Source organism: Numenius arquata, chromosome 6 (assembly GCF_964106895.1).
Source record: "Numenius arquata chromosome 6, bNumArq3.hap1.1, whole genome shotgun sequence".
Taxonomy (NCBI): Eukaryota; Metazoa; Chordata; class Aves; order Charadriiformes; family Scolopacidae; genus Numenius; species Numenius arquata.
The window spans coordinates 45,361,203-45,371,108 of record NC_133581.1 but is presented as its reverse complement, the minus strand read 5'-3'; the positions used below and the strand labels follow the sequence as shown (position 1 = coordinate 45,371,108).

General features: G+C 44.3%; 1 protein-coding gene across 2 annotated transcripts in view; it reads left to right on the top strand.

Moving 5' to 3' along the window:
• Positions 1-487: 487 nt before the first annotated feature.
• The window catches only part of PCNX1 (pecanex 1), an 82,618-nt gene continuing 73,199 nt past the window's right edge, over positions 488-9,906 (top strand). For both annotated transcript variants that reach the window (XM_074148432.1, XM_074148431.1), the window contains exons 1-2: positions 488-640; positions 8,695-8,903. In XM_074148432.1, coding sequence (XP_074004533.1) covers positions 488-640; positions 8,695-8,903 — 362 coding nt within the window. The remainder of the gene's footprint in view (positions 641-8,694; positions 8,904-9,906) is intronic.

Below are 9,906 nucleotides of genomic sequence, written 5' to 3'. Positions count from 1 at the left end.
CGGGCCAGGCCGCAGGCGTGAACCCGCCCCGGTGACGGGGTCACACGTTCATCCCCCCCGCCCCGCGGTGCTCCGGGCGGACCCCCCGGCCTGCCGCCGCCCCACCGCTGGGGTCTGGGCCCCGGGCGGCGGTTAGGGGCAACGGCGGCCACTCGCCCGCCCCGCCCTCCTCCGCGCCGCCAGGGGGCGCTAGCGGCGAGGCGGGAGGCCGCGCGCAGGCGCAGTGGCGGGCGCCTCCGCCGCCTTGTCCCTCCCCGGCGACAGAGCGCGGGGCGGGCGTCCCCCTGCCGCAAGGGCTGCCGGTCTATCGGCGCGCGGGGGCGGGCGGCCGGCCCGGGGCCCGGACATAAGATGGCGGCGGCGTTGCTGGGGAGGCGGCGGCGGCGGTTGCGGCCGTGCGGGCTGTCGCGGAGGGCGTGCGGTGCTCGGCTCTGCCCGGGCTCGCAGGGCGGATAGAGCGGGGCCGGCTCGGCGGAGCGGGGCCGCCATGGGCTCCCAGGTGCTGCAGATCCTGCGTCAGGGCGTGTGGGCGGCGCTGAGCGGCGGCTGGTATCAGGACCCGCACCAGGGCGCTGGGGTCAACGCGCTGCACCTCTACCTGTGGCTCTTCTTGCTCGGCTTCCCCTTCACCCTGTACATGGTGAGCGCTGGCCGCCGCCGCCGCGACCAGGGGAGGTGTGGGGGAACGGTGCTGGCCTGGGCCTCCTGGGCCTTGGGGCGGGCGGGCCTTAGCCGGGGGCCGCCCGCCTCAGCGGCGGCGGGGAGGCCCGGCGGCGGAGGCTGGGGGGGGGGGGGGCGGGCGGGAAGGGCCCCGGGGCCGTCGCACGCGCGCCCCCTGTCGCTGCTGGGCCGCCCCGGGAAGGGCCGCCCTGGGGCCCGCCGCCCGCCGGTTTCCCCTATCGGCCCCCGGCGCTGCCAGCGGCGGACCCGGCAGCCGCGGTGGAGGCGGGCCGGGGTACGCCTGAGGCTGCGGCGTTTGGGGAGTACAGACCTGTTACCGGGAGGATGCGGGTGGGCGCTAGCGGGGCGCGGCAGGGCTTCAATCGCTGGCACTCTGCCGTCGTTTATTCTGTTTACTTGCCTTCAAAATTGGGCATAACGCGACTGGCTTCCACTGCAGGACTACCGGTAGTCCAGGAAAAAAGCACAGTTTCTGTAGAAGCTGTCAGATCTAGTCAGTATTTCTGGCTGGCGGCTCTGTCGCTTTCTCTTCTGACTTTTCAGATAGGGTTACAGACATCCCTCCCGCAATGGGCATATGGACATAGGCTCCATAACCTAGAAGTTTATTTGGCCATAGTGTAGTGTGCTGGCTGGTGGTGTATCTGGACTGTGCGTTATTGACAAGAAGCTACTTTGGCTTTTTTGCTTGTGGCCAGACTTTAACGTACTTGGTTTGGGAGAATTGCTGTTTAATATATCTTTGTATCTGGCAAACAGTCAAAACTTAAAATACTAACCTTTAAACCAAGAAACTTTATTGACACTTGGACTTGGAAACAAATACAGGAGAGGTACTGTCAATTGTGAGAGAGGGGGCAATTTCCTGTTGCCAATGCTTTTCTTCCTGTGTAACTTGTGTGTAACTGCTGAAACACTAATATTCCACTTCAGTTTTTCAGTAGAAAAGTGTGAGCATGCTAGGTGTGTTGTGACCGGTTTTGAGCATATGAGGTAGAATGTAATTTACAAGTCTGCCAGGTCCAGATGCTGTGACAACTTAAAGTAGAAACTGCCTTGTGAAAAAATGTGAGTTATCAAATGAAATCTTGGAGGAAAAAAACTCTACGTGAGTGCAGTTGCAGAGATTGAGAGCTCTGGGGTCAGGCATTTGCTTTGTTAAAAAGCAATTGTAAGACCGCAGTCCGAGACACTTCATACTAAGAAATAGCTAATGTGGAATAGGAGGCTACAGCCCTGTATGGTTAGTTTTTAATTCACACTACCGTGTCTTGGAAAAAGTAGCTTCAAGGCTTTTTGTGTGAAAACTTTATACTGCTGGTGAGGAAACCGCAGGCTGAGACAAACTGCTTTTAAAACCAGAATTGATGTGACAACAGCTAGATAAAACTTTCAACGGAGCAGATCCTCTCTATAAAACCTGAGTCTGTATCCATTCAGAGTTGCACTGAATATGGGAAGAGGAGAGTCCTTTTGTCTCAAATGCAGTGGGTTTGTTTGTTTGTTTGTTCTCGGAAGTACTGTCCTGCTACTTTGACAGAATAGTCTATTTATTGGTACTGCCTTGCTGAGAAAGCTGTTTGTAAAGGTGTGGTGAGCTATGTCTTGCCTGTCCAGGGGGCTGATCTGTATTGTACACAGGTTCTTTTGACAACTGATAAATCTGTACCAGAATTTGAGTCTTGTGCTGCTCTTGAAGCAGCAGTTAAGCTTCAGTTGTGTGGTGGCTGGTGGGTAAACTTCAGTGTTGCTTAAACTTTTTTCTTTTCCTGTGCAAAGGGAAAAGACGGGCAGAAGCAAGCTGCTTCAGGTTTTGTTGAGGTCAGAGAAAATCTCTTGCTTCATAGCTCTGGACAAGTTAAAGATGCAACAACAAGTGCCAACTTCCCTGAGAATAAGTAGGGAGATTAGTCACAAGTTAAAGCAGATTGAATCATATTTGGCTGTTTTCCCTCTTTCCACCCTCCGCAGTTTAAGTGTTGTCTAGACACAAACTAAACAGGCAGAACTGTGATGGTCATCTTAGCTCTTTAGCATCTCTTAAGCTCTTTTTCAGAATAAAAAGCAGTAAATGTTGCATTGCTGTAGGATGTACATAAAGAAGCAGAACTTGCTTAAAAAGTCTTAGGTAATCGTAATCTGAATTCTGAGCATGGCTCACTGGTGTGTAGGAGGGAGTTTCTAAGCTAGCTTCAAATGACTTGTTGCTGGCAGACAACCCTGTGTGTTTAAAAAACAAGGTATATAGAAAGACTTAGAATGCTGGCATATTACTTGTGAAACTTCTTCACTTAAAGTCCAAGATCATAGTGTTGCTTTGATGCATTGGGGCAGCAATAACTGTAGTTATTCCTAAATTGTCTTGTAGCAACAAAGGCAAAAGGATCCCCTAAGAACTTCTCAAGGCTGAATGCATTTTACAGTATGCCCGATCACTTTTTTCAAATGTTATTTAACTCCCAACAGGAATGGAATGCTTAATCTCTCTTGGATATGATAATTTAGATGCCTTTATTGTTTAAAGACTTGGTTTATTGCACCCGAGGTTCTAAGTCTTTCGTCTGTGCGTTCCTTCTATTGATCTTGTGTTTTCAGAATGGAATCTAGTAATGGTTGTGGTCAACAAACAATACCATGAATCTGTGTGGTTTTTTGCACGTGTATACCAGCGCTGTTAGGGTTGATGGGTTTAACACGTGGTGCAAACCAACTGAAGAAATTAGCAGTAGAATTCAGCGAATCTTTCTTTCTTGGTCCCTCATCTGCCTTCTGAGCTTAAGTACATGAAAGTGAGGTCTGTACCTTGTGTGAAGAAGAGACAGTTGTATAGATAAATGTATCTGTATTACAGATCCAGATACTTTTTTGTTTTCCTCATGTATTTAATTTAAGGACTTAACCTGTCCTCATTGGAAATGTGACAAAAAGTAGAGTGCAGCTAATGAAGGAATTGGGGGAAGAGAAATGTCTGCTTGAGTGAAGCTGCTTGAGTCTGTACTCTTGGATCTGTGGCTTGGCAGCACGCATACAAAAATACTGCTTTCTAGACAAGTTAAATCTATCCTGTTTGGATATTTGTATTCAGTAACAGACTCAACTGTGCTTGTTGATCTGCATATCTGTCGTAAGAGCTGATCACTGTTTTTACTCTAATCCAAAACTCAAGTTGGGAGAAGAAAATAGGCTATAGTATGGGGAGACTGTACAACTAGGTTGTAAAACATAGTGGTGGAGTTGGAAAAAATACTGTAAATGCCAATGTTATGCATCGGTGTTGCAAGGGGGATGGGAAGAGAGGAGGCTGCCAAAGCACTTCCCCAAGTCGGAATGCTGTTTCAGCCCCACCACGTGCGCAGGAGGGGCTGAAGCCTTGGCTCCGGCACTCTGGGAACTTTGCCAGTGACTGAAGAGGAGCCAGGACTGTACCTTGCTTGGGGTGATGGGCTTGTATGTACCTACAGAACTTGTCTGTCAAAGTCAAGCTCGTTTAGACAACAGTTCACTTAATAGGCACTTGATTTCCTGACTTGTGTACATTGTCATAGAAGTAGGTCACATAAATGTATCTTCACGTGAAAGTCTTTTTCTAGTGAAGTTTCTGAAATAAATGCTGTTTCTTAAACCAAGAGTTTAAGTACTTGAAGTTGGATGTATGATGAGAATCCCTGGTATCCCACAGTGCTCTAAGACACATCTAGTTTCTTGGCTACTCAAGTTTAATTTGTATACCTTGAGGTTTTAGTCAAAAACTAGATAACTTGCAGCTGAACGTGCTTCCTGATAACAGCAGTTATCAGGCTGCTCATGAACAAAAAATGGTGACAAAACTACATCTGCTGTTTCTTTCCTCTTCTCGTATATGATGGTTTCTATAAAACACTGGACTCAAAATGCTTTAACTTGAGAGCATTTTACAAGGCAACTGTTAGCACTTAATAAATGTTTGATTGATATCACTTTTACGTAAGGACTTGTAATCTGATTTGGATTGGGAGACTCTCCTATGGATGTTCTCAACAGGTAACACCTACACGTGTCTTTTTGAAAATAATCTGGAAACTGCATTGCATCTGCGGTATCTAGCTAAAGCTAGATGTGGCTAGGTAAGATCCATATAGTCTTTGTTTCTTCATAAGTGTGCAGCACAGCCTGTGATCAATGAAATTCCCTCTTGATTCCTGGCACTTATGTATTTGAAATGTTGAATCAAGATACAGTGACTTTTGTAATTCAAATTGGAATATTTCAGTCCTGTAATTAGTGGTTTGAGGTTTCTTTTCTGTTCTAGGTTGACCACTGGAATTGAGGAGTGCTTAAGGTGTGCTGTGATACAGCTGAGCTGACCTAACAGCCAGCAGCTTCCAGAAGGGACAGACCCACTCCTCAGCTGCGCATTCCTGCATCTTACCTTTGTCCACATGTATAGTATGGTTTTCATAAGTTGTCCTGAAAGGTTTGAAATTGGAAAGTAACTGCTGAGGGAAAGGTGGTCGAAAATCGGCATCCTTCCCCTTGCCCTCCATCTTTGAGAGTACTACTTAACTTCCCTTTAAGATTTAGGGAAATACTTTCAGCTACGCGTTTATCTAACGATTTGGTTTGTTCAGCCATTAGATGACTGAAGTTTTCAACAGAATGTAATTATAGCAGGCAGGTTTTGTATGGTCACGTCTGGCTCTTTCTTCTCTCCTACAGGAGCTTCTTCAGTTGTGACTACTGCTGTTTAGTGTATGTTTTCTTTTGGTGCTAATGGAAGTGACTAGAGATGTGCAGTTAAATGGGATGTTCTCTGAAATGTTGCAACTACAGGCTTGCAGACAGCCGGTGTCTGCCAACAAGCTCTAACCTGAGGTTTCTAGTCTGTTGAGCCCAATAAAAAATGCTTTAGTACTTGTGAAAAGAACCAAAATGAGATCTAGCTGCAAATTTGTAGGAGTTAGGTTTGTATTCCAATCTTGAGGATGGTATTATATAGGATGCTCAGTTATGGTGGTGAGAGACTTGTCTTTCCTCTAATGTTATAAAACATCAAGCACAGTTTAAAATACTAATCTCACTTTAACTTGCCCTGGCTTCTGGACAGAAGACCCCAAATGGAAGTTGAACGCTTCTAAGTTTGGCAAAGAAAAATAGAGAAGGCGCCAGTGGTTTAGGTTGTAGTAACTCTTCCTCTTCAGGCTGGAATGCAGGTGAGTTGCTGGTATCGTGGGTAGCACTGCTGTACCACAGCATGAGACTTAATGTAAAGTATAATCGGACAGCAGAATATACCAGACGTGCTAAAATTTCTCCTATTCCCAGAGTATATTCCCTATCCAGAGAGAGGTAACTACTAGTAATACAAAGAGTGAAAAGTAGTGACTTTATTTTATTTGTAGCTTTCCATAATCCAGTGGAAATGGGATGTGAGGAAGAAGTACCCTTTAATTCTTTATTGGGTTTGCTGCAAGTTACATGAGGTGTTTTGCTTTTTCCCCACTTGTTCTGACAGCTTTCCTTTGTAGAACAGGACATGTAGAATTTGCATTCCACAAGATAAACTGGATACACTGAGTGACCTCACTGCTGATGGAGTGGAGGGGAGAAATTGAAGAGCTCTGCAGATAGAAAACTATAGGCATGTCATTTATAGACCAACTCTGGCTTTTGTCATCTAGTATTAAACTGACTGTACTGGTAATGGCTTCTGAACATTAGCTACTTGTGAAGGAGAAGCTAGTTGAAGTTGTGTTTGTGAGTGAGTAGCAGACTGCTTAGCAGGTACAGGAAGCTCATGTGTTTTGCCAAAGTTAGCAGGCTTGCCCTTGCCTGCAGTGAGCTAGCTGCCTCTGAAGTTCTCAGAAATGGAAGCGCTGCATTTCTTGAGGAGACCCTTGTAGCATTGCTTCAGGGATTATGTGGATACCGCTAGCATCATTGTGCCTCCTGGTTGCTTACTGATGCTGTTTTTAAATAGCTTTGTTTCCTCTTTCTCCTCCTGAGGTGGTGCTTGGTACATGAATCTCCCTGTCCATTAGGGTCTTGTCCAGCTCAGCATGCAAAATGTAAGTTAGTATACCTCAGCTTAGTTTGCCTTTTCTACCTCAAATGTTTTATGAGGTGTTGACTTAACCTACCTTTTCCTCCAAAACAAGTTATCTTGATCTCTTTAAGAAAAGAATCCTAATAAGTAACTTGCCTCCTGATTGATTCCAGGCTCCATTATTTATACTTGTTTGGCTTTAGAAATGTTATATTGATTATTTGGTTTTGCTTACTGCCAGAAGGTAAGCAGCCAGATTAAGGATTGGTTTTGTTCTGAAGTGAACAGTCGGTACAATATTTAGAGATGTTTCATTTTTTTAAATCTCCTTTATTAGTATAATATTTTGTATTTGGAGATCTCTTCAAACTGTTCTTGCTAAAGTCATGGCTTAAACTCTGTGAGGAGCACTGTCAGTTCTTCTAGGACTAATAAGCTCTCTTGATTATGTAGAAATATTAATGTTGTAATTGGATCTCTTTTAAATGACTAAAACTAGCTGTATGTGCAGAATAGAGGGGGCTCTCCACTCGTGTTCACTTTCTGATTCTGCAAGATGTGCGTAGGGCTTTGATCACCATAAAGACTTTTGTCTTGGAATGATCTGTACTGGGGGGAGACTAGGTGTATGAGACAAGCTGGAGTTCTCCTTAGACTAGGAGGTCTAAAAAAGTTCACTTGTTCTTCTTGTCTACTAAATTAATGTTCGTGCACAGTAATAAATGCTTTTTAATTCTGATTGTCCTGTGTCTGTGTACATATATATTTATGGCTGTTAGAAATTTATATCCAATTACACCATGAATGGGGTAGAGGGTTGTGATGCAGTAAAATATTTGAGAACGCAGACGCTTGTTGCTTTTGTGAAGAAAGTGGTCTATTGGTTGATATCTCATTTTGTTTAGTGACTGCCTTGGGAAATGGCAAAATTTATAAATATGAATAAAAGGTGAAATAGAAGGGTGAAAGCCTTAAAGTGAAATCTGAAATTCAACTAGTGCTCTAAACACTTCTTCTAAATAGCTCTTAGGCCACACTTACCTGTTGCTGAAGTGATTGATCTGTAAAAATCTTACGGGCCTCAGCAAAAGTTGCGTGAGAAGTCTTAACTCTGAGTGGAAATTCAGAAGCTCAATTCAGGACTGAGGTTTTTTTTGAGTGGCTTCTGGCCACCTTTGAGGCATTCTGAAAAACTCTTCAGAACATCTGTGTTGGCTGCCTGTCCATGGGCATGTAAAGGTCTAGCACAAATAATCTTTGCAGCGTGTGGTCATGCAGGTTCTTGTGCACTGCTGTGCAAATCTGTGAGCCATGAATGTAAACAGCCTTTTTTTGTACACCGGCAGGGAAAAGTTTGGCTTTTTTGACTGATCAGTACCCTGTCATGCAAGAGTAGCTGTTGGAAGCTGACAAGCAAGGTCAAAACATCTATGTTGGGTAGTTCAGCAGGTTTTTGCCCATCTACCATGCTGTCAAACTCACGTTAGTTTTTCCAAAATGAACTTGGTGCTGTGTACTAGCCCTGAAATAAGGTCATACCCTGTGCTTGGTTTAGTTTTCAAGCTGCTTAAAATACTTCTCTTTTTTTTTTTTTTTTTTTTTTTATTCAAACAACTAATCAAAAATATTGGGTGCAACACACAAAAATCATGCTAGCTCTAGGTTTCCTAGTCTGGGTCCTCCATTCTGATAGTCTGGAAGAAGAGAACAAGAGTTGAATTTGGTTTTCAGCCTCCAGTGATGAGTCTACTTAGCATGCTGCTGCGGTGCTTTGGTATCTTATAGTCCAACTCTTCCTTTTTTCTATGTTGCTAGGCTTGCAACGATCCCCACACAAAGTTTGACTCTAGGGAGTGCGTGTTTAAACCTTCATTTTCAGTATGATCAATATTTTCTGTGTGAAAGAAACTGTTAAACTCTAGATAGCTTTATGTATTCTTACGGACATTTGACCTTGTGCTCATTAACTCTTTCTTACTGTCTTTTGAAAGGCCCTTCCTTCTTCCATGATGATAGTAGCTGTCTACTGCCCGGTGATAGCAGCTCTCTTTATCGTTTTGAAGATGGTGAATTACCGTTTGCACAGGGCACTGGATGAGGGAGAAATTGTGGAGAGGAATGCCAGTGAGCATATGGACAGAGGTGCAAAAACAGAACAAAGCAATGTTTCAGCCAAGAGGAAAGACAGCAATGGGCCCAGGTAAGGTGTCTGCTGATGTTTGTGTACTGCTTCAAATGATGAACAGTCCTGTCTTCATCGGATGTGTAACTGGAATGGTGGTTGAAATAAACACTGAGGAATATAGATGCAGACCTCCGTAGTTCTGAAAGACTCTTTAAGTCTGGTCTTTAAAAGCAGACTTATGTATGTATTAGTTTGGAAATGATGGATTCATGTTAATTTCCTGGTTCCTTCCCCAAAGGAGTTCCAGAACAATATCGAAAATGCTGGAAGCACTGAAACAATAGTGTGGAAAATGTGTGCTGATTAGGTCACTAAATACTTAATGAACACAACCAGTACAAGTAATCTTATTTCAGCAGTGGACTTACTTTTAAAAATGTAGCTGTCAGAGACCACATACTATATGCTAAGTCTTTTATTGCTGAAAGGAATGTCTGATCGGGTTTCAGTTTGCTTAGTTTTGCAAAAGCAGGAGTTGGATACAATGCTTGACTCCAGGCATAGTCTTGCTTCAGGAGAATGCTATCCTGTGAATTTGGAAATCCTGGAATTGTTCAATAATGAAGATAATGATTCTGAAGTACTGTCAAAAGGAGGTGATTCCTTTCCACAGATCATCTTTGCTGTCACCAGCATTAAAAAAAAAAAAAATTTTCCTCCTTTGACCAGACTACTTGGATAAAGAAGAGCAAAAGATGACTCATCAACAAGGCCAGCCTAACCAGTCTGATCAGACTGTGGATGTGTGACGAGCTCTATTATCAAAGCCTCTGCCTGGCTCCAGATAATTGAGGCCATCTGAAGAGTTAGACTGCATGAAGTAAATCAGCCTTGAATTGTTAGCTTTCAAAGACCTTTCTTGACACAGACCTTGTCTGTGAGTTTCTGGTACTAGTAGCTATGAATAATTTTCAAAGCAAGGTAACTAGTATGCTGTCCTAAGTCTTAAAAGGTTGTGTGTGTTTTATTAAAAAAACAAAACAACCCAAACAAACAAAACCCTGAAACTTTTACATGG